Source organism: Typopeltis vanoorti, chromosome 15 (genome assembly GCF_054136105.1).
Source record: "Typopeltis vanoorti isolate ZY-2024b chromosome 15, IOZ_Tvanoo_1.0, whole genome shotgun sequence".
Lineage (NCBI taxonomy): Eukaryota > Metazoa > Arthropoda > Arachnida > Uropygi > Thelyphonidae > Typopeltis > Typopeltis vanoorti.
The window spans coordinates 84,667,613-84,693,848 of record NC_143563.1 but is presented as its reverse complement, the minus strand read 5'-3'; the positions used below and the strand labels follow the sequence as shown (position 1 = coordinate 84,693,848).

The window sequence follows — 26,236 nt, the reverse complement described above, 5'->3', positions numbered from 1 at the left end:
CTTTTAATATAGTAACCAGTGTTATAAGCACTGAACACCATACTATTCATCAGTTGTTGGTAGCATGCTGTCACTTCGAATGTAAGCAAATCTCTTTTTTTGACTAGACATTTACCTCTGGTCTCTGCTGACATAAACACATGACATCTGTACTCTCCTTAGGCTCCAAAAAATGCAACATCTTTTTCTGCCCATAGTATTCTTTTTCATCTGTCAGCATCTAACTTTACCTATCTTAAATTCATGCAACCTTAGAATATTGCTCTCACATTTGGTTTGGTATGCCAAAAACCTCCCTAAAAATTCTTGATGCTGTCCAAAACAGTGCATTTAGGCTAATCATTAATCTCCCTCTCTCTCACTTCACTTTACTTCTCACTCATTCACTTACTTTACTCACTTACTCACTAACATTAAAGAAAAAAAAACAAAAACCTGGGTTGAATTTACTCCCTCCCCACATAGCACTGATATGCTGTAGGCTCTTCTTACCTCTTATGTATGGGATCAATATACATATAAATATATAGAAAAAAGTTAGAGGAAGATATTAATTAGAACATGAAAATGTTATATGGATTAATGAAGAATAGAAGAAGGAACAATGAGGAACTAAGTTTTTTAATAAATGGAGATAGAGATCTCATGACTACTAAAAGAGAAATTAATTCATTGTGGCAACATTATTTTAGAGAATTTTTCATTGGAAAGATGAAAGCAGTAGTGAAATAACCTGCACTTGAATACAGAAGTGAGACTGATAATAGGGAAATAGGTCTTTAAGTAGTTGAAGAAGCATTAAGGAAGATGAAGAATGGCAAATCTCCTGTGATAAATGATTTTCCTAGTTGAATTGATCAGAGCTTCTTTTAGGTTGGGATTGAATTGTTACGACATTTTTGGACTGATCTGGAAAAATAAAAATGGTACTGGTGATTTGACTGAGGAGATTATTATCCCAATATATAAAGGAAGCTCAAGGATGGAGTATATAACTGTAGAGAAAAATCATTATGCTACTATACAAAGATTTATGAAAGGATAATGGCAAAAATATAAGGAATAAAATATAGGATGGTCTAAGGGACAGGTAGTTTAGTGTAATGAGGGTGTGGTGAAAAGTTGTGATAATTATCATGAAAGAATTGAGATAGAATCATGTAACTTACACCCTTGACCATGTTGTTTAATCTGAGTCTCAGGTCTGGCTTAGTCCCGAAGGCGTGGAAAGAGGGGAAAATAGTTTCACTGCATAAAGGAGGATCCAAGACTATGGTTGCAAATTACCGACCGATCAGCATATCAGGAGTCGTTGTCAAGGTCTTGGAGAAAGTAGTCAAGGGAAAAATACAGGAATGGATTGATGAAAATGAGATACTGTACAGAGGACAGCATGGCTTTGTGAAGGGTAGATCATGCCTCAGTAACTTGCTCAAGTTTTATAACAAGGTGACGGCTGAACTGGATAAGGGAAATGGGTTTACAGTGATACTGCTGGACCTGGCAAAGGCGTTTGACAGGATACCACATGGAATTCTAATCCGTAAACTACAACATATGGGAATGGATATAGGGTTGGTGAGATGGATAGCTGGGTGGTTGATGGAGAGATATCAAAGAGTAGTTTATTCAGGAGTAGAGTACAAAAAACGGCCTGTGACTAGTGGTGTGCCACAGGTTTCTGTTCTTGGACCACTGCTGTTTAATCTGTTCATTAACGATATAGGGAAGGGTCTAAGTGGGACAGTTCATTTGTTCGCTGATGATGCAAAGTTGGGTAGGGCGATAGTGAATGCAGAAGATGTCAAAGTCTTGCAAGATGACTTAGATAGATTGGAGTTCTGGACTAAGGAGAATGGATGTCAATTTAATGTGACAAAATGTAAGGTTATGCATTTCAGAGTGAAAAGATTAGCAGCAGTATACCACATTGGTGGAACTGTACTCCAAGAGATTGATGAAGCCAGGGACTTGGGAGTGTTGGTGGATAGGGAGATGAAGTTTAGGGGGCACATTGCGAAAGTAGCTAAATCAGCTCATCAACTCACTTGGTTGTTGAAAAATACCTTGACGAGCAGAGAAAAACAAGTTATTGTACCTCTGTACCGAGCCCTGATAAGACCTCATCTCGACTACTGTGCCCAGATTTGGTCACCTCGGTTCCTTCTTGATGGGGAGGAGGTTGAGAGGATCCAGAAGCGAGTGACTAAGATGATAGCAGGTCTATGGAATGAACCATATGAGAACAGGTTGAAGATTTGTGGGTTGCAGAAACTAGTTGATAGGCGGAAAAGGGGAGACATGATTGAGACATTCAAATTGCTAAAAGGATTCTATAGGATTAATTCAGATGATATTTTTGAGAGCAGGACTGGTGGTGGGAGAACTAGGGGACACCCATGGAAGCTGGGCAAGAGCGTGGTTAGCAGGGGTGTTAGAGCTGGGTTCTTTACTTTTAGAGTGGTAAATGAGTGGAATAAGCTGCCAGAGTCTGTTGTGGGTGCTATGACAGTGAGCGAGTTCAAGGCAAGGTATGATAGATACTGTGAGAATGTTGAACAGCTGCGTGAACATGATGTTTAGGGCCTCCCTCGATGAGTCTAAGGACTCCTGGAGTAGCCCGTGGTAATAATAATAATAATAATAATAATAATAATTCTACATTTTTCCCACAAAGTGTTATGCACTTGTTACAATGCTGCATCATTTGCAATGAGGAAAAAAAGATCTTTCCCTTGTTGCACACACCAGTCCTCAGCTGCAGATATGACTTCATCATCTGTGGTAATTTTTTTTTTCCTTTCAAGTGTTTTTTTAATTTGGGAATAGGAAATATTCAGATGGTGTCAGGCAGACATTGAAAGCACATTGTATTGTCTTTTGGGTTTCATGAGCATTGTGAGCAGGTGCATTGTCTTGCAAAAGCAACACACCTCTGCTCATTTTCCTGCAGCGTTTTTCCTTCAGTACCTCCTTCAGAGCTGTTGAATAAACTGCTGCTGTAACAGTTTCACCTTTTTTTTTTTTTTTTTTTTTTGAGGTACTTGGGAAGGATTACACCATCAATATTCGAAAAAACAACTGGCAAGAACCTGCCTTGTTGACTTTTGGATTCAGAACTTCTTTGGCTGTGGAGAACCTTTGTGTCTCCACTCCACTGACTGTTGTTTGGTCTCTGGGTCATAGTGATGAAGCCATGTTTCATCAACAGTCACATTATGAGCCAAAAAAGTTTTACTTGATTTCTCAAAATGATCCAAAATCCCTTCAAGTGACAGGACACATTCTTTCTTTTGGTTGGCATCCAAACATTTGGTGATCCCACTTTGCTGAGAGCTTCTGAATGTCCAGATGTTGATGGTTTATGACCCAAACTCTTCGCTGGATATCCTCAGAGTCTTTGCAATGTTTTTGGCTGGTATTCTATCATTAAGGATCATGGCATTCACTGTATTGATGTTTTCAGGTGGGATCGCTGTGGAAGGTCTTCCTGACCTGGGGGCATCTGTTGTCACAGGACGCCCAGTTTTAAACTTAACCATCCATCTGGTAACTATTGGATATGCTGGGGCACAGTCCCTTAAAGTTTCACACAAAGTTTGGTGAATCTCAGTTGCAGACTTTTCTTGCAGCACAAAAAATTTGATGACCGCCCACACCTCTGTGTCTTTGAATTTCTTCAAAACCTCTGACATGTCTTCTTATATAACCTAAAAGAAAAAGAACAAATTATTACAATTTGATGAAACAGGGGATAAAGGATTTTAAGATATATTCTTTCTTGTGGTTATATCAGTTGCTTTAATGTTATTTTTGTTTTAGGTGTTTATCAGAAAAGGTGAGCAAGAAGGAATCTATTAACATTTGTTTTGTACACGAGATGAGAGAAGCAAACTTAATGGATTGCATTATTATTCTTATTAAATGACACCTCCATTATAAATACATAATAATTTTAATAAGAAGAATATTACATATGTATTATATTCTTGGTTGCTTGCATTATGGAACTGGGGCAATTTAATGTTAAGTCCGCCACCTCTTATAATACAAATAGCCTAGATTCGAAGTTACTTCACATGCAAATTTTTGTTTGCTCATACTCTGGTAACAGATAAGACAAGAATATAATTGCTTGTCAAGTAATTTAACACTTAACATATCAGACTATGGGGATAAGGACTAACCATCTTGTTTTGTTAAATTTGTCAGAAGAATCTTTGTGCTTTGAATCTGCCTTTTTTATCTGCTCCTCTTCAATCTGATTTAATGTGTCCAGCACATAATCAGCTCAACTACTAATTCCACATCTATTAAATTTTATGTTTTTATATTATCTTCTTTTCTTATGACTGCAGATCTTGAGGACCGTCTGTCAGTTCCAGTTTACACTGACAAAAAATTTTGTAAAACAGAAAGGTAAAATGGGTGAACAGCATCTTTTCAAAAATGATAAAGGAAGTTAATTAGATAGGTTTGAATATAGTTTAATAAGTCATGGCTAAGAATTTTTCATTTAACATTTTTCTGAAGAATTGTATACTTGAGGATGCTAATAGATATGGAATATTTTATATGTGAAAGAATATCAGGAAATTTATTAACTTAATAACCCATGTTGGTGTATAGCCAATTGCAGTATATCTGTAACTTTGTTGAATTACCATTAAAATCGATACTAAACTGAAGATAAGTTACTTTCAGAAAACATTAGCTTTATAGCTAAAGGTTATACCCCAAAATTGGTTAATAAATTAATCAGTAGTCTGTATATTTCGGTGATTACACCACATTTTTTATTATTCAGTTATACAAAATACTGAAATAATAGTTCCTGACAAGTTTCTTAAATCGTAGGATTTACATCTTCATAAATAATATAACTTAATAGTATAACTTAATGTTTAAACAAGAGAATTAATAAATACAAATCATAACCGTCTGGCTATTCATAAACTAAAATAACAGAATGCAGATATAAAACGTTATTGACGTTGAACAATACTGGACGATGTCACGTGTTCTTGTTCTCGTTCATACGGTCCCGAGCTCAGATTGAGGTAGATTTTTTATTGGAGCTGACCACACTTGATGGAGAATTAAACCTTGATTTTTATTGCATTGGGTTGGGTATTTTAGCATATTAGCAGCTTCTTTAAATTTTCTTATATAACTGTTGTTTTCTATGTATGACATCGTCGTTTTTTGCCAGAGTACATCGTGTCCAGTGGAAGTGGTATGGAAAGCAAGACCCGTTTTTTGTTCTCTTTTGTATTGTACGTCTTTTTGGTGTTCAGCCATGCGTATTTCTCCAGATCTTCCTGTCTGTCCTGCATAGCAAATCCTGCAAGAGCAATGGATTTTGTCGACTCCTGGTTTTTTAAGAGGATGATGAAGTGGTTTTGGTGGATCTATGAATCTTGAGATTTTTTCCATAGGAAGGAAGGCTACTTTTATGTTGTGTTTGTTCATTAATTTGGCTAGCTTATCTGTAACATTTTTGATATAAGGAAGCGAGATTGTTTTTGTAATCCTGTTTTATTGTGTTGTTAGTTGGAGGCATTTTAAGGATTCTCTTGATGGTTTTTGTTTCATATCCATTCTGTTGGAGGATTTGTGTTAAGTATTTTAGTTCTTCATTACATCTTTCTTGTGTGCTGGAGATATTATATGCTCTCTCTCGAAGAGTTTTAATTAAGCTTATTTTTTGTGAAGGATGGTGGTGTGAGGTTGCATTTAGAAATCTTCCAGTGTTTGTCGGCTTCCTATATACTGAGAAGGAGAGTTTACTTTCTTCATTAACTTCTAATAGAATATCCAGAAAAGGAAGTTTTTTATTATTTTGCTTTCCATACCACTTCCACTGGACACGATGTACTCTGGCAAAGAACGACGATGTCATACATAGAAAACAACAGTTATATAAGAAAATTTAAAGAAGCTGCTAATATGCTAAAAAACCCACCCCAATGCAATAAAAATCAAGGTTTAATTCTCCATCAAGTGTGGTCAGCTCCAATAAAAAATCTACCTCAATCTGAGCTCGGGACCGTATGAACGAGAACAAGAACACGTGACATCGTCCAGTATTGTTCAACGTCAATAACGTTTTATATCTGCATTCTGTTATTTTAGTTTATGAATAGCCAGACGGTTATGATTTGTATTTATTAATTCTCTTGTTTAAACTTTAAGTTATACTATTTACCCCCTGAAGATGTAAATCCTACGATTTACGAAACTTGTCAGGAACTATTATTTAAGTATTTTGTATAACTGAATAATACAAAATGTGGTGTAATCACCGAAATATAACTTTTGAACCAATTAGCCACAGAAGTCTACGCCTGCAAGTAGTCTGTGTGTTATTCTCTCCAACATAAAGTAGACTAATCTTAATTTGTCTGTCATTTTCCTTGTATGTGATATATTAGACAAAATTCTTAGCAGAGCCTGTTTTTCTTACATCTTTCTGCTTTGGTAGTAATCAGAGAAAAGAAAGAATAACAACTGTGTATATTCATCACTTAACACAAAAATAAACTTCTTGAATGGCAGACAATTTCAAGTGGAATAATGTGGGAAAATTTTGAGATGAGGAAATTGGAAATGTGACTTATTTTGCACCTGTGGTCTCATTAAAGGCATCACTAGTGAAAAAGTGCAGAAATTGTGCGCATCATTAAAAAAGGAAAAAGAAACAAATAAACAATAAATATTATTTTTTGGAGACCTAAACAGCAGAAATAAATTCCACATTACACATACAGATAAATCTCTCTTTCTCTCTCTCTTACACACACAATGATAATAATAATAATACCAAGTAAGTAAATGTGTATAATTCATATGAAGACCACACACACACACACATACACACATAATAAATTACACACATTTTGTCTTATTTATTATTCTATTAACTGATATATTCGAATTGGACTGCAATAAGTGTGTCAGCTAACACCTAATGTTGAATAGGGTAAAAATGAGTATTTGTTGAAAAATGTGTACTAAAATTCTGAAAAGTGAAAAGAATCGAAGTTAGACAAATCCCAGGTGTGAATTGTAAACTCAGGTTATACAAATATTGGGGACAGGGTGAATGAAAATAAGAACCAAACCTTAAAGATTAAGTCATATATTCTGAAAAAAATGTTGATTCAGCCAAGTAAGTGTGCCATGAAGTTTTTGAAAAGATAGAAAAATAAGAATTCTGTGGTTGACCCAAGAGATAGAGGCAGTCCTGGAAAAGAAGAAATTATGCTAAACGTTTTTACGATTATGTCATCATATGTTCTTAGAGAAAAATAAACTTATATACGTTAAACATTTTGAGAAGGTAATATATAAGAAAAATACCATAAAGGTGGCAAAATATTCTGAAGACTCTGGGAAAAAAGCTTTGAAATGGAGGAAAGAGAATGATAGAAGGAATTTGATATTATAAAGATGACATAAAAATTGAACCAAATTATATTTGGTTCTTTTACAGTTTTAGCATTTAAATGGTTTTACATCTATATATCTTTACCCTGTTGAAGCCAACGGCTATAGTTGGCAAAACTAGTTGGTATAACTTAGTTGTAATAAATCTGACCTACAAACCCAAATAGAAGTCTATCTTTCCTATAAAAATTGGAAGTCTAGAATAATTTCTGTGAAAAATTATTAGGTGAGATAATTTGTGGCAGAATAGTAATGGAAAATATTCAGTAGAAATTGTCATGATTATATTTCATTACTGGAGACCAAAAAAAAAAAGGATATCAGACATCTGAAAATGTGGAAAGACAACTAAATTAGATATTTGATCAGATTTTCAAATATGTTGATTCTCACTATAACAAACTAATGAAATTTAAAAGAAATTGCTAAAAGATGGTTTTATAGTGGTTATACTGCATAAATCAGAGGGTCAAATTCTAGAGATATGAGTGGAACTTCTCTAAAGAAAAGGAAAGTAAACCTACCTAAGAATTTTTCTACTAAATGTTTCAGGTAAAGATGTATGCAAGTGTGCTGAAGATTCTAAGAAAAACTCCAGAAATTTGGGAAAGAACAAGCTGACTTCTGACCAAATAAGTATTGTGAAGAACTAAATTTCTACTTTGGAGATCTAGAAAAGCATTATGCTTTTCTAGATCTATATACGCTATAATTATAGGTGCACAGTCGACGCTCACTGTTGCAATTTCCAAAATAAATCCTAACCAAATTTCCATAGGCATAATGGTTTTCTAAAGGAAATTCACCATTGCAAATATCCATTATAACAAACTATGAGTTTGTTATAGAGATGATAACAAACTTATACTGATCACTATGTAGACTATACTTAAGTATTAAGTCAGCTGTCAGAATTTAAGAACATACATGAAGATAGTACACATTCTTGCATATAATTCATTTTACACTGAACTATCTCCAGTAACATTTATTCATCTGGATCACTTGCAGCAAAGTGGCATTAAACATGATATCAGGATCAAAGTTATTAAGCCTGGATTTTTACTTTATATAGATAATGCTATACTCTAAATAAATCAAGTACAAGACTTCAGGATATTTTAACTAAATTGAATGACTGCTATTAACAAATTTGATATACCAGTAATGAAAAGATGAATATTATGAAAATAGTCAGGAACATGATAAACGTTCACTGCATTCTCAGTTATGAAAAGCCTGTAGCTTATTAAAGCATATTTAATATTAATTAAATTATTAATAAATATCTAAAATAGTTTTCAATTATTTTAGATATGCTTTAGTGAATATTGTAATTTAAATATGGACCCCGATAATAGAATATGCCAAGCTGTTATTGTAGGGAGCCAGCTGAATATATTTATATGGAATAAATAAAGTTATTTGAAGTACCAAACTAGGTATGAAAGACTGTGCTTAAACCAGTTTTAACTTATAGATATGAGAGTTCTGAGGAAAGTAAACAGGTCTGTGGCAAAATCATATTAAAAATGGAGATATTGGAAGGAACTGCGTATTGTTAGCATCAAGAATGTGTAATGGTCACTTGAACAAAATGGAAGAGTGAAGGTTAGCAGAATAGGTATTGGAACCAGAAAAATGGCTCAGAGGAAAGCCACGATCCAAGTAATTAATAGTTAGCAGTGCCTTAAAAGACTAAAATGTAAGATCTGACAAAGTGGAGACTTGACAAATAAGTTAACTTGGAAAAAAGACTGACAGAAAGACATGATAATAGAAACTTATTTACTTAGTGCTATCATATCCTTCCCACCTTAAGAAGGTGCATATCAGGAAGTGATAACCTGGCATGCTACTATCAACTATGTATTGCCTATACCAGTATAGAGTTTTATGTTAAAAAAAAATTAACTCAGAAAAACATGTTTTGAGAATTCAGTAAGAGCTATCCAAAATGTGCTTTTGGATAGAAAAAGAGTATTGGATTAAAAAAAAAAATCTGTATAAGATGTTTACACAGAGTACAGATGTGCTATAACATGAAACCACTAAAGGATTTTGCTACATCTATTGTTTCTTGAGAATGCATAGCCGCCATTGACAAACAGTAGACTGATCCTTCATGCTTCAGATAAGAGCATGAAGGATCAATGCAGCTTAAATTTGTGCTTGTAATTATTGATGTATATGATGAGTTTTTAGATAGTAAGGAATGCTTTTTAGTAACTTTCACTATTATTTTTTGGAAGGATTTAGTGGTGGGATGAAGTTCACTGGCAGGCTTTCATTTCCCTTTTTTATTTGAGCTAGTTTCTAGAATGTAGTCCAACAGAATAGAAAAGGGTAAAGCCAGAACAATAAAAGGGAGAATTGGGGAGGGGGGGGTGGGAAAGTGGTTCTGCAATGCTGGTTATCAGCATTATGGTTTGAAGGAAGTTTGGGAATTATGTAGGACTCGGCTTTTGATATGGTAGATACTTTTAGTGTTTGATTATAGGAATTGGAGAAAAATATACCAAAAAATCAATTTTGACTGTACTTTCTGACTCCAAATTTAGCAGACTAACTCTTTTCTCCACTTCTGCTATTAAGCAGTCTCTTGTCCTCTTCAAATAACAATTTAATCTACATTTGCAAATTAGCTATATTTATTGTTTTTCAATAAGCATAGATGTTTTGCATTTTCACATGAAATTACATTATGAGCATGTTTTCCATACTAAGAATACTTATCCAGATTAGCTTAATTTAGATAAAAACAAGAATCGAAATCTTTGTTTGCTTTCTGGTAAACAGTGCTATAAAAAAAAAATGCTGCAGAATTGATTTCCACCTTTCATTTGTGCTGTGGTTGGGGAATTTTTATTAAAAAAAAATTGATTTAGTATAATACGACATCTCAGAGGCAGTAAATTGAAAAATTGTATTCAATAATAAGATTGGATAATCAGTAATAAAATTTAATTTGTATATAAAATTAGACTGTTAAATGACACAAATATACAATGGCTATATGAACAAAGAATTAACCAATATCTAGATAAAATAAAACAAAATGAAGAAATAGAAATAGAATGGCTTAATTAATATAAATTAATATAATACTAAATGCGGCAGCAAATGAAATCTTAGGAAAGACCAAAAAATTCAATAAAAGGGAAAAACTGAAGATATGGGATGATACAACCAAAGAAATAATCAAAATTAAAAAAGAAGCCTGTCATAAATAGTTAAGCAGTAAAAGATTAGAAGATGAAATAGGATATAAAAGAATAAGAGCCATAGCTAAAAGAGAAGTCAGAAAAAACATAAAATCATGGAACAAATTCATTTCTAATTTAGGACATGATTTATATAAAATAAGACCCAATGTATATAAGATTTTGAAACACCTAAATGCAGATACTAAAGAAAAGATAATAAAATTAAACACCGAATTGAAATTAGAAGAATTTCTAAATTTCTACACAGAATTGTGGACAGATAAATATTTTAAAAAAGACAAATGTCAAACACTTAATGAAAATGAAAACGAAATAACTAAAGAAGAATTAGAAATCAGCTTGAAAGAAACAAGAAACAGATAATCACCTGGAGAAGATAAGCTAGGTTCAGAACTGTATAAATATGCAGGATCAAGATTCAAAGAAAGACTCCTATTATTTCTAAATAAAATTTATACAACAGCTAACCCCCCAATAGAATGGAAAAAAGCAATTGTGATTCCTATCTTTAAAAAAGGTAATAGAGATGACCCTAAAAACTATAGAGGTATAAGCATACTAAATTCTTGTTACAAAATATATAGCAGAATTTTAAATAGCAAACTAATGAAATATTCTGAAAACTTTATTTTAAAAGTACAGAATGGGTTTAGAAAAAGACGATCATGTATAGACCCAGCCTTTTGCCTAAAATTAATAATAGAGAAACGTAGAGAATACAATTTAGAAACACATTGCATTTATTGACTTTGAAAAAGCATTTGACAAAGTTAAAAGAAGCATTTTATTTAACATACTAAATGAAAGACAAATACCAAATAATATCCTAAAAGCTATCATAAGTATATATGAAAATAATCAAATACAAATAAGATTAAATCATGAGCTATCATATACGAGAGAGATAAACCAAGGGGTTCCCCCTCTTAGCAACTCTTTTTAATATTTACTTGAATGAAATAATAATAAAATGGAATGAAAATTTCTATCAAGATATTAAACTTTCTCCTACTGTGACCTTAAACACTCTCCTTTTTGCCGACGACCAAATAATAATTACAAATTCTGAAGATAACTTACAGAAAGCTATTTTAGATCTAAATGAGATAGCCAAAGATTATGGTATGATAATATCAACAGAAAAATCAAAAACTATGGCTTTTAAGGGCAAGATCCAGCAAGAACTAAGATAGTAATAGATAACAAGATCGTAGAACAGGTGAATTCATTTAGCTACCTAGGATATATGATCACATATGAAAAAGATATAAACGTAAAAATTGCAAAATATTTAAAAATAACAGGTGTAATTAATTCTATATTTAAACCAAACCTAGTTCAAAAACAAACCAGACTAAAAGTATACAATACATTAGCCCTACCAGTCTTATTGTATGGAAGTGAAATCTGGACAATAAAACAAAAAGATAAACAAAGATTAATAACAGCAGAAATGAAGTTTATGAGAAAAACTGCAAAGTATACTCTATTTGATCACAAAAGAAACGAAGAAATTATGAAAGAATTAAAATAAGAATCAGTAATAGAAAAAATTAAAAAATATAAACATAAATGGATAGAACACGTTCAAAGAATGAAAACAGAAAGATTACCAAAACAAGCCTTAAAGTACAAGCCATTAGGAAAAAGAAAACCAGGACATCCTCTTAAACCAGTCATCGAAGACTTCTAAGCCCAGAACAGGCCATGCTAGGCCTAAATCCTTGATGTGCATGATGATGATGATAATAAGATTGGGTTTAAACTGCTTCTGTTTAAACTTGCAGTTTCTGGATCAGTTTTGTTTCAGACTATTGGGATAGGAAGTTGCTTGCACTAGCATTTGTACTTTTGCAGAATATCCCTACACATGCAATAAGTTTGAGGACAGGGAGACTGAGCTGACTAGACCATGCATCAGAAGTCAGTGGCATGACTTCTGAGTGCCAGTCTTTTGGTTTAGTAGGTATCATACTAATTCAAATCCTAGATAAGATTCCATTAATAATGGTTATAGATTATTGCCATTATTAGTTGTACACATGATTAGATATGTATGTTTGTATGGTTAAGCAACCATTAAAAGTTACTGCAACATACTGCCTTCCAAGAGCTGGTACATCTCTGTTGCAGTTGAAGAATTACATGTGCCCTTTGGATTCTAATCCTGCCAAGAACAAGAGGAATATTTTCTTTTTTCAACTGCAATGAAGAGCTGTTAGCTGGTCTTCGCTCAATGTAGCATTGTTCCTTCTAAAAATCTTTGGTTTTCGTTGTGCAAAATAGATGCATAACATTCGTTCAAAAATAACTCCCACCAAAAGTTCTTCCAGAAAAGAGGCTCCTACAGAAGGCTCTCACAGCAAATGTTGATCCACACTTTTAGGTGGTAGCTCTGTGCTGGCTCTATAGTTATTGTGAATTAGCTTTAATTCTGATTTATTAGGCTGTGCAGTCCTTTGCACTTCTAATGCAAACATAAGCACACTTTCTGTTACTTGTAAATGATGAGGAGTTTGTGTAAAGCATACAGCTATGTAGTTTTTAATGGATTGTTCTCATTGTAATGATAAATTTGGAATCACTGTTAAGATCCTTGTTAGTTCTGCCATTGTCTACTTATAGAGGCATTTCATGATGCCAGGTGTAATTTATCATTGTTTTCAGTCAGCAGGATAAGACTGCCAGAACAGTTTATATTATTGGTTTTTAATTGTTTCCATTTCCAGTCCCATAAAAAAAAAAATTTTTTTAAATAAAATCATATTTTTTTCTGTCTTTCACAAAAATGTTAAAACTATGAGCCTAATATCCCATGCATCTAAAATTATTTTAACCATTGTTAACAAAGAAATTGAAAGAGCCATAATTGGTAAATTGAGTGAACAACAGAAAGGCTTCAGAAGAGGAATGGGAACCATTAATACTATCCTGGAACTAAAAATACTAATAGAAAGATCACTCAAAAAATAGGAACATATACATATGCTTCATAGACTTTCAGAAGGCCTTCAACCGGGTAAAACATAATAAAATATTCAATGTATTAGATAAATTAGACATAGATGATCATGTACTTCAGACGATAAAAATTATTTACATCAAACAGAAAATGTAGCTGCTTAACTCTGAGACTTCTTAAGTGAAAATAAAAAGAGGAGTTGGACAAGGTTGTATCCCTTCGCCAAATTTATTTTAATATCTATAGTGATACAATGATGAACAAGATTGAAAAACAAAAAATAGGAATTAGTATCAATGGTATAAAATACAACAATCTTAGATATGCTAATGATACCGTTCTAATAGCAGAAAACAGAAACAAATTGATCAGATTACTGCAGCTACTAAATGAAGAAGGTAAAGAGTTTGGATCAGATACAAATGCAAAAAAGACCAATTTTATGAAAATCTCAAAAGAACACAGCTCCGAATCAGAAATATTCATAAACAATATGAAAATTGAACATACAACAGAATACAAATATTTAGGCACCTACTTTACTGCAGATGGAAAGTAGGATAAAGAAATAATAAGAACAGCCATAGCTAAAGATGCCTTCTGGAAAAATAAAGATCTGCTCAGAAGTTATGTGGGTATCAAGACAAAGAAAAGAATTATAAGAACGTTAATGTGGCCAGTTTTCACATGTGAAAGTGAGAACTGGGTATTCAGGAAGAGAGTGTAAGACAACAGATAATGGCCTTTGAAATGTGGTGCTATAGGAGAGCTCAGAAAATCTCATGGACATATTATGCGACAAATACAGATGTCCTACAGAGAATGAGAACACAGAGATCTTTATTACAGGAAATGATCTAGAGAAAGATGAGATTGGCAAGACATGTACTGAGAGGTTCAGCAGAACAGAGAATACTAACAGTTTTAGGAGGAAAAATTATGAGAAAAGGATTAAGAAGTAAAAAAACGAAGGACATGGTTTGAAGATATAATATCATGAATAGGATCACATAGCTATGTAGAAACAAAAAGGAAAGTCGCCAACAGAGAGAACTGGAAGGACATGGTGCTGCACCCTCTCACTGAGGAAGCTACATGAAGAAGTAGGTGCTTTTATAACAAAGTGGTATGCAGATTACCTTGTTACAGTACACTGAATTGACAAGATAGCATTTTCTCCACTTCTCCAGTTATTTGTTAGGCATACTTATAAATATTCAGTATTTTTGCAAATGTTTTACAATTTAAGTGGTTTTTTTTTTCTTTTCCCCTGAATATAATGTTTCCATATTGTTTTGAAGGTTGAAGCAAGAAAATGAACCAAATTTGGAGTTACAAAATGCAGTTCAAATTACTTATGGTAGTGTTTTCCCACTAGAGAAGTCATTTGAGGTACAGGAATTTTTTGAAAGTTACTGTTGTTTCATTTCTAGATTTCTTTGAAAATTTGCAAAAAAAATTATCTATAATCCATAACTAATTATATCTCTAGTTAATTAATTATATATATAAACTACATTAGAAATACAAACATAAATGACAGTTTCTGAAAGCAAAAAAAGCACATTTAAAAAAAAAAAAAAATTTACAGAATAGGCAGTAGTTATTGGGGATATTTATTTCACGGCATATCAAGCAGAGACCAAAGAAATACTTTGTTATAGTGGATTAGTATTTAGTAGTATAAATTTGTTTCTGAATTTCTAGTAGCTGGGGCACCATTTAAGGGATCTGCTAAAAGTAGTTCATGTTAAAGAAGTCAAGCTAAAAATTAACATGTATTCTTAAGTTTGTACTGCATTTTTACCATTGTGGCAGCTGTTCCAATTTTCTTTAAAGCTAAGTACTCTTTTTTGGTAGAAATACTGTTGAAATTTCTGTACATTGTATGGTGCTGCTTCACAGATTCTTCTTCTTCTGCAGCTTCTCCCACTTAAGTGGGGTCACTGTTTATGATGAGGTCTCCTCCACATCCTCCTGTCTTGGGCTGTCACTACATCCAAGTTCTTCATCCTCAAGTCCTCTTCTACCAGCCTCCCTCCATCTCTTCTTTGACTGCCCATGCTTCCTCCTTCCTTGCACATCCATCTGCATGACCCTTCTTCCCACATATTCATTCTCCCTCCTCATCACATGACCAAACCATCTCAACCTTGCCTCCTGTATCTTCGCTCCTAAGTTCGTAACTTTCACTGTTCCCCTCACATAGTCATTTCTCAGACGATCCTTTCTGGTCACACCGCACATCCACCTAAGCATTCTTCTCTCTGCTACTTCCATCCTGCTGATGTTATTTTTCCTCAGGGCCACAGTTTCTATAGCATACGTCATAGCTGGCCTCACTACTGTCCTATAGATTTTGCCTTTCAGATTGATCGGCACCCTCATAACACTCCAGCCATCTCTCTCTCCAGTTCCTCCAACCCGCTTGTATCCTGCATCCCACTTCCTTCTCAACTCCTCCATCTTCCACTGTTGAACCTAAGTATCTAAAGTCCCTCACCTTCCTGATGACATTTCCTTCCAGCTCCAGATCTGTCTCCTGGCCACTGCCCACAGTGCTACACATATACTCTGTCTTACTTCTGCTCAGTCTCATACCTCTCTCTTCCAGTACATTTCTCCATCTTTCCAGTTTTGTTTCTGCTTTTTCTCTTGAATCTGCACACAGCAAGATATCATCTGCATACAACATTGTCCAAGGTGCATCTTCTCTCACCTCCTCCGTCACCACCTCCATCACAATGTTAAACAGAAACGGACTTAATGCTGACCCTTGATGCAAGCCAACTGTTACTTGAAAACTTTCTTGAAGACAGGTCCGAACACTTGTCTTCACATTTCTGTACATCTCCCACACCAAGCTGACATATTTCTCTGGAACCTTCTTCTTCTCCCTCAGACACCTCCAGACTTCTTGCCTTGGCACTCTATCGTATGCTTTCTCCAGATCAATAAATGCCAGATGTAGCTCCCTTTGTTTCTCTCGAAACTTTTCCATCATATGCCGTAACCCATCTGTTGTTGATCTACCAGGCATGAAACCAAATTGTTCCTTTGCAATCTCCACCTCCTTCCTCAATCTTCCATCAAGAACCCTTTCTAGGATTTTCATTGTGTGGGACATCAACTTTATTCCTCTGTAATTTTTACAGTCTTGTGCATCCCCTTTACCCTTGCAGATGAGGACAAGAGTACTCTCCCTCCATTTCTCGGGTATATTTTCCTGTTGGCAAACTTTCACGAACAAGTCCCACAGCAGGTCAATTCCCTCTTCCCCCAGTGCCTTATATGCCTCCACTGGAATCCTGTCGGGGCCCACCGATTTTCCATTCCTCATCCTCTTCATGGCCTCTGTCACTTCCACTCTACTGATGTTCTGCACCTCAGAAGGCTGCCCATCTTCTCTGTGAGTCTTTGCATTTTCCTCATTCAAAAGTCCCTCAAAGTATATTCTCCATCTGTTTCTTATGTCCACATCCCTCCATAATACTCTTCTTTCAGTGTCTTTGATCTGCCTCACATGTAAGATGTCCTTTGCTGCTTTATTTCTACATTTTGCTAGTTGGTAAATTTTTCTCTGTCCTTCCTTTGTTTCTAATTGATCATACAGATCTTGATATGCCATGGCCTTCGCCTGTGCCACAACTCTCTTGGCTTCTTGCTTTCTTTCTCTGTACACCTCTCTGTCCTCTTCCACTCTTGACTCATCCCACTTCTGCTTTGCCTTCCTCTTAGCTGCCACTGCCACTTGTACATTATTATTCCACCACCAACCCTCCTTCTGCTCTCTAATCTTTCCAGATGTCTCACCAAGCACCTCGATTGCACAGCTCAGAATTACTTTTGAATTATGTTTCCACCAATCTTGTACACCTTCCAGTCCATCCGAAATCCTCTCTAACACCCTCTCCCTAAAACGATTCCTCACACTCTCTTCTTTTAAGCGAAACCACTTAATTGTCTTCATCTCATGGCTTCCAGAGGTTCTTATCTTCGATCTTATTTTAAAATCTGCACACAGCAGTCGGTGTTGCTGTGGCACTTGATCTGTTGGAATTACTTTACAATTTTTGTGTAGAGGCTTAAGTGCTGTGAGGACATTATGTTGGAGGTTTAATGGATTTTTTACAACACTCAGAAAGAATTAAATTAGAATTTAATATAGTAGATGCCACCAATGCACCTTGTTACAGACTGTCTAAACAGCTGGCCAACTCTCTGTCCCCCCTCACCGGAAATTCAGCTTCCTATATAAAAAACTCGACCCACTTTAAAGCCCTCACAAAAAATTTAACCTTGAACAATACAGACATATTGGTAAGCTTTGATATCTCCTCTTTGTTTACCAATATTCCCTTAACTGACACTTTATCTCTCTTAGAAAACATTTTCCCCTCTGACATCTTAGATTTCTTTTCCTTTGCCATCAACTCTGGGTATTTCTTTTGGAATAACAAAATCTACAAGCAGATAGAAGGAACACCGCCATGGGTTTCCCCCTCTCACCCCCCCTTGCCAATTTCTATATGGAAGATTTCGAAAAACGAGCCATAGACTCAGCCCCACTCAAACCTTCTATCTGGCTAAGATATGTAGATGATGTGTTCTCCATTTGGCCTCATGGCCCAGACACGTTAGACTCCTTCCTCGGTCATCTCATTAGCCTACATCCAAGAATCCAGTTTACTATGGAAAAGGAAAAGAACAATTGTTTACCCTTCCTAGACACCTTAGTCACACGCCTGCCCAATGATACACTTGCCTTTACTGTATACAGAAAACCCACACACACAGGCAGATACATTCACAAACTCTCCCACCACCCCTCACAACAATATGGCATCATTAAAACCCTTACCAAGAGAGCCCACAATCTTTGTTCTAGTGGAACCGCCCTCACTGCTGAGCTTAACCACATACACGGAACTTTCCTCTCCAATGGCTACAGTGAACACAGTATCAAAAAAATAATCAGTTCCTCCCCCATTCCCCGTCCCTCTCGTCAACAAGAATTTAAAAATGCCATCACCATACCCTACATCCGAGGCACTTCGGAAAAAATAGCCAAGATACTAAAAAAGTATAACCTACACACAGCATATAAGCCCTATCGCAAACTTGCTACCCTTATCTGTTCTACGAAAGATCAGCTCCCCCCTCTCTCTCTCTGCCTGGAGTTTACAAAGTACCCTGTTCCTGTAAGCTTGCGTACTTTGGACAGACAGGCAGATCAGCATCCATCCGCATAGAGGAACACAAGTCGTACATCGTTAAACACAACTATGGCCATTCAGGCTTGGCTGACCATGTTTTGGACACCACCCACAGAATATCATGGAAGAAAACCACCATGCTCCACCACAGCAAATTCAAGAAAGAGAGACTTTTCTTAGAAGCAGCAGCAGCTCTCAGAAACCAACCAAATCTTAACAAATACGGTTGCATTAAGCTTCCGAAGATTTGGGAAACACTCATCACCAGAGGTCCCACCTTACATTCCAGGCCACCTACTACCGCCCTTAGAGGGCGCTCCACCTAGATAGGACTTTAGTGTCACCCACGTGGTTGGGCTCAGTATTGTTTATTATTTGTGTGTATGTTACATTAATTGTTTTTGTAATCCCCGTAGATGTCCTAGTGACTAGGACGAAATATAGGAGTATTAAATTCTAATTTAATTCTTTCTGAGTGTTGTAAAAAATCCATTAAACCTCCAACATAAATAGTTTACAATTTGTCACACTCTTAAGATGTTTTCTTCTAGTCAAAATGTGGTCAATTTGTGAACTGTTGTTACCACTCCTAAATGTTTTCAAATGTTCTTCCCTCTTGCAGAAAAACGAGTTCATAGTTGCCAGATCAAGCGCTACTGCAAAGTCCACAACCCTCTCTCCTTCCTGGTTCATCATTCCCACTCTGTGGCCACCATGCACCCTTTCACAGTCTCTATTCTGTCTCCCTATGTGTCCATTCAAGTCTCCTCCGACAATCACCATCTCGTTTTCTTCCAGTTCCCTCATTTCTTCATCTAACACGTTCCAGAACTCATCTTTCTCCTCTGCTGTACAGCCAACTTGCGGGGCATATACACATGATACGACCACCCGCTCTTCTCCAAGACCCAATTTCATTCGCATGATCCTGTCATTTCTTCTACCCACTTCCAGTACTTCGCCCTTCATTCTGCCACAAACCACAATTCCTACACCATTTCTTCCCTCGTTATTCGCTCCAGAGTAGAACAATTTATATCCATCTCCCAGTTCCTTTGTTTTTCCCCCCTTCCACCTTGTCTCCTGCACACACACACACACAAAATGTCCAACTTCTTTTTCCTCATCATGTCTGCCACCTCTCTTCCCCTTCCAGTCATGCTTCCAACATTCAGTGTTCCCACTCCCAACATCCTCTCCACCTGCTGGGCTCGCTTCTTTAACCGCACCCGCCCTTGAAGCGGTAGCCCTCGTCCACTTCTCGTAGCTGTAGGGTGATGTGGCTGCGCGTCACTTAAGGAGTACGCCCTAGCCCTTATATCATTTTCTCTTTGACTCATATCATAGCTAGAGCTGGCAGTCAAGTTTTACGACTGGATGCCCTTCCTGACATCAACCCTCGCCATTTATCCAGGCTTGGGACCGGCACCTATTGAGGCTAGCTTGCCTCCTTCGGTGGCTGCATAAGACGAAATGACTTAGCAAGATAGGAAAGATTCACCCCTAGCCCTCGAATACTCTAATAGCATCAGGGGGGAAGGAGCAAGGAGAGGAGAAAGAAGGGGAGGGACCAGTCTACAGAATAATATAACAGATGTATATTACATGAAGTAAGACATGGTCCAGCATCTGGCACCTCAGGTTTGCCATGCCCGTACTCACTAAAGTGAGCCCTTGAGGATGCTTCACAGATTATTAATATCCCAAATGAAGAATTCCTGGATCAACACAAAATTAAAACTTATTTGACATCTGTTAATCTGTCATTTATGATGTTCAGAATTAAACAGATTGTTTTTATGTCTTTAGTTTCCTGAAGCAGATGCATGCATTAAAGAGTACTTCATTGATAATACTGTCAACTCATATAGAGCAAACTCATAGGATCTACAGAATTAATTCATTACATTTTGTTGTAGTGAATTGCCTTTAGAATATCACTCTGGCAATTTATTCAACATTTTTTTATTGTATAGTATAGTACAAGTTTGTTTATAGTATGAGTTTGTTACCATTGGCTCTCACTATAGCAGACTTGTAAAAACCATAAGAAAGGTTTGTTATGGTGAATAATTTGCTGTATTGAATTTCCTTTAAAATAGCATCATGCCTGTTTGGATTTGGTTGGAGATTTGATATGTAGTTTGTTACAGTTGATTGATTGATTGATTGATTGATTGATTGATTTGTGGTTTATTGGTGCAAAGACAGCAAAGGTCATACTGCACCAAAACAAAGATAACAGTACTTAAGGTAATTTGTTACAATAAGTTTGTTTTAACATGTTTGCACCAGGCAGTGTTTGCATGTGCATAAACTACCAGCAGGAACTACTTTTAGCATATGTATGCTGTCCCCACATAGGGTAGTCATGTTTTCACAAAGCTTATATGGCATATTAGAATTTTCTTTGTAAAATTAACATTTGTGAAGATTCTTGCTATCGATTATCTCAACTGTAACTCAAACTTTCGGGTTTGTAATTTGAAAGAGGATGCTATGACAAACATGTTTGGTTCTACAATAAATCTGTTTTGCTTCAGGCATGCAGCATAGAGTCTGTGGGAGTATTTTTCAAAGTATCATTCTAGTTGTCTCTAATTACAATAATTGTTGCCAAATACAAAGACTGTAAAATGTCTCGGTACTGTATTTAGTGACACAACTCTTTTTTTTTTCTTGTTTCTGGAGTATAGCATCTGTTGAGGTTGGAATGTTTTTTCACGATATAGGAACATTTTTATTTCAATCTTTAGAAATAACAGACATAATAAAAATTGATCTATTGATGAATAAAAATGCATACAAGGTGATCGAAATCAAAGTATGCCTGTTTAAGGCCTTGTGGAGTGTCACCCAGTGATACAAATGCTGTGAAACTTGGCAGAAATACATTGTGCAACATTTGGAAGCAATATCTGAGTCAAAAAAAAAAAAACAGCTAAATTCAAAATTCACCACTGGAGGCACTGTGCAATGTACCAAATGTTGATATAGTAATTTGTCTGTGTGTAAGAAGAAGAAAAGCCACACAAGCATAAATAATACATTTTTATTTTTATTCACTTCCATTATGCATTCACGGGCTGTACTGTTCAATGTGCTGTCCTTCCTGGTATGCCACAAACTGCATCCTTTGCACAGTGTGTTCAACAGCAGAGTGCAGCTGGTCAAGACTGATGTTACACACATGCTGCATTATGCTGTCTTTCAGCACTGGTGCTGAAAAACATCAGGATGATCCCGATAAACCCTGTCTTTGAGAAATCCTCAGAGCCAGAAGTCACAGGGGGTCAGATGAACGAGGTGGTCATGCAGTGGGAAATACACAGCTGATCACTTTGCATTCCTGAAATCTCTCAAAGAACCTCCTGTACAAGTCAACCAATGTGTGTGCTGGGAGGTGGGCATCCTGCATGAAAATGACTGAATCCGTACACAGCCGCTGTTGTAGCTGTATCACAATAAAATTGTTTATCATATAGCAATAACTGAGCAGGTTACAGGACCCGACTAACAAATTTCTAATGTGACTAAGTTTTATGTAAATAATTACTTAATTTGCACCTGGCTTTGATAGTGCATCATAGATCAGCTGATAAACACTCTAAAAACATCCAAATATCAGTCCTGAACAGATTAAAAAGCTTAAAGTGAAGGTCATAATACTTTGTGTTGACCATGTTAAGTATCCTGTGGGCATTTTATGTTTGCTCCTTAAGTAGAGATAAGCTAGCTTTTGTGTATATTCTGAGTATTCGAGGTGAGCAGAAGTTTTGTTTAATCCTCACACAGGTAGGAATTTGGTTATTGTCCCAACAGAGCTTAAGAAAGGTAAGTCTATTGAGGAATTTAGCATGTATCTTGTTGAAGGCTTTCTTGCCTTCGCTGGCAGCTTTTTCGTAAAGATGTATTTCCATGTTTAAATTTCTGTAGTTGTTGCTGCTATTCATGTTGAAGTTTCCAGTAAACTTCTGGTTTTGTTACACTTTTTGGACGTTCTTTACGTGGATCATCTTCAAGGCTGGTACGGCCACGTTTAAACTAAGCAGTCCATTTCTTAATTGTCGAAAACGAAGGAGAAGAGTGCCCATAAACTTTTATGAACTTCTAATGAATTTCTTTTGCCGTTAAACCTTCTTTTACAAAGAATTTTATAACTGCAATATACTAAATTTTATCCATTTCAAGGTATACAGACAACACTTTTGCTTCAGACAGCTGTATAAAACAAACTACTTGATAGAATGACTTTTGCAATTTCACATGGATGCTTTATGATAGATGTACCAACTTAGAAAAAAAACATCTCGCGTATAGTGTCGCCATCTATGGTTGAGGCAGAGAACATTTCAGACCACCCTCATAGTGTTCCATCCTGGTACTACAGACTTTATTCCTAGAAGGATAATGAGTGGTGAAGAGGATATATTCTGAATAGTGAGTATGCTAAATGTCAATAATTTTTTTTTGGGGGGGGGGGACTAGATGGAATGCTATGGTACTGACTGTACCGTTAACTTGGTGTTTAATGAAACTCTTGCAATGGGATAAGTTCCTAGAGAGTGGGAAGGATGGTAAGATAGTACCATTGTATAAGGATGATGGTAGAATGAAGGTCGAACTATAGGCCCGTTTGTATTTCTTCTGTAGCTAAGATTTTGGAGAAATTGGTAAGAACTCATATAGAGAATTGGGCAGATGAGGGTAATATTATTTATGTAGGCCAGCATGAATTTGTTAAGGGGTCCTCCTGTTTTAGTAATTTGGTTACCTTTTACAATAGAGTAACAAGCAGTGGATGAGGGTAAGGCGCACACTGGCATTTTTTTTTTTGGATTTTGCAAAAGCTTTTGACAAGGTGCCACATGACAAATTCCATCATATGGGTTTGTATATCAGGTTACTAGATTCAATTGGTAACTGGCTTTCTAATAGATATCAGAGACTTATATATGTAGGAGTATCAGGGAATAGGTTGGTTACAAGTGGAGTTCCACAGGGTTCATTACAGTTCAGTCTTTATGTCAATGATATTGTCACAGGATGACTACAGGGAGATATTTAGTTATGGATGACATGGATCTTGGGAAAGTTACTAGTAATAGTGCTGATGTTTGAGCTCTTCAAGAGGGTTTGAATAAACTGGAAAGGTAGAAAAATGAATGGGATATCAGTTTAATGCAATAAATGTAAGGATTTGGAATCCACAGATGGAATGCTTCATACTCACTCGGGGTTATACTGGAAGAAGTGGAGGAAGCAAGGGAGGGGTGATTGAATAGAAATTTGTTCAGGGGACATATTGCAAAAATTGTGAAGACATTTCAGAGAATTGCTGCAATATTGAGAATATTGACCATGAAAGATAAAAGGGTGATGGTCTCATTGTATAACACTTTGATCGGACCTCATCTGATTTCTGGGGCCACATCTTTTCTCCCAGTATTTGAAGGGGATGAAGTTAATCTTGGAGAGTATAGAGAGATGGATAATAAAAATGATACAGTGACTATGCAGTGTTGATTATGAGGATAGATGAGGGGCGGGTATGATCGAGACATTTAAGCTGTTGAAGGGTTATTATTTGTTAACACTGAGACCTTTTTTTTTTTTTTTTTTTTTTCTTTTTTTTTTTCACATGGTAGAATAAGGGGAAGAAATGAGGACAAGGAGCCATCACTGAAGTTTCAAAAGGAAGTAGTGGGTAAAAGGATAAAAAGTAAAATTTTTGCATATAGAGTGGTAGGACCGTAGAATGCATTGCCTGAGAGATTGGTGAAAGTACAAATGGTGGATGAGTTTAAGGAGTGGTACAATGGACCTAGTGATGACTAGCATGGACCTCCCAATGAGTCTTGAGACTCCATAGAGGTCAAGAAAATGATGATAATAAAATATCCATATAGTACATGAAGGCTGAAAACAGTCAAACAATGCAATGCAGGAACATTCTCTTGCATTACAAAGTTATCGTCCTTTGAATGTAATTTTGCAATAAAAGAACTACAATGAGAGAATCGCTTGCAGGAACAGTGAATTATAATTGCTCATCTACTGGCTTGGTATCACAATTACTACTACTGCTGTAGTATTTGTGATACCATAAATTGTGATGTTTCATGATAATCATGAAAACATTACAGTTCTGCTGTTTTTGGTCACCCTAATCAGCAATATTGGACTGATCTCCTCAAATATTCATATAAATAGGTTTTAAGACTAAGTTCTTCAGGTCACATGAATACCTTTTATCATTTAGCAGATGAGCACCAGATAAATACAACTAATTCAAAGTTTACATTAAAAAATACTTGAATAGTAGTAAAATAGATATGAAAATAATATTCCCAAATGATAGTTTATAAGTAGAACGTACATTCTTTCTTATAGATTTTTCTTTAACAGTGATGTCCTATTTTTTAGTATTAAAGTTGTTATTTTAGATATAGGATCCTGGATTTTCTACAGGCCTGTTTATAGTTGTTCTTAGAGAGGAAGGATTTGTGGGACAAATATATGCCTTCTATATGTATGGGATTTTTAGACCATCATTATTGTTTAGATTGGGGTAGTTGATAATGATCTCACAAGCTTCCTTAAATTTGCATTCATACCATGTTTTGGTGTGATGTAGACAACTAGTGTCTTTCCAGTCAATTCTATGTAAGGTGTTCAGGGCATGATCAGAAAGGTAATTATTACCTTTCTGATCATACCCTTCACCATAATTATTATATTTGATGTGTCGTTTATGTTCTTTTTGTCTGATTGCAATTGTGCGTCCTGTTTCTCCTATGTATGGTATGTTGCAGGTGCAGTAAATACGGTATACTCCAGGGTGGGCCAGCGGAGGGAGTGGGTCTTTGGATGAGTTGAGTAAGCAAAAGCTTACTCAACTCATCCAAAGACCCATGTTGTAATTTATAAATAATTTTTTTTTTATGTCCAAAATAACAATTGTAATAATTGAAATAGGACATCACTGTTACTGGAAGGAAAACCATCTGTAAGCAAGAATGTTTATTCATGTAATCATAAATTAAATCTAGCTTGATGTTTTTTTTTTTTTTTTCACTAGAGGCCATGCCAGTGAGTAGCATGTGATCAAATCATTGTTTCTCTAGCTTACGGTTTGAAATGTAATGCAGGTTGTTTTGTATATTTATGTATGCTCCAGATGATGATCTTGATATGAAGATCGAAACGTCGGGATAATAAAAAGAGTTATTTTAACACGGTTGTAGACTACATATTTCAAAAATGACTGCTGATCACCGTGTAACACTAAAAGAAAGGATTATAAAATATGTGTTTAGGGACCATTAAAGTCCTAAAAGTTTACTGGAACATGTTCTGGACCATACCGGCTGAAAAAAAGC

At 35.6% G+C, this 26,236-nt stretch overlaps 1 protein-coding gene across 4 annotated transcripts in view; it reads left to right on the top strand.

Moving 5' to 3' along the window:
* The window catches only part of LOC150098944 (uncharacterized), a 139,375-nt gene that overhangs the window by 61,047 nt on the left and 52,092 nt on the right, over positions 1–26,236 (top strand). For all 4 annotated transcript variants that reach the window (XM_090405425.1, XM_090405429.1, XM_090405426.1 and 1 more), the window contains one exon: positions 14,940–15,030. In XM_090405425.1, the coding sequence (XP_090261551.1) occupies positions 14,940–15,030 (91 nt within the window). The remainder of the gene's footprint in view (positions 1–14,939; positions 15,031–26,236) is intronic.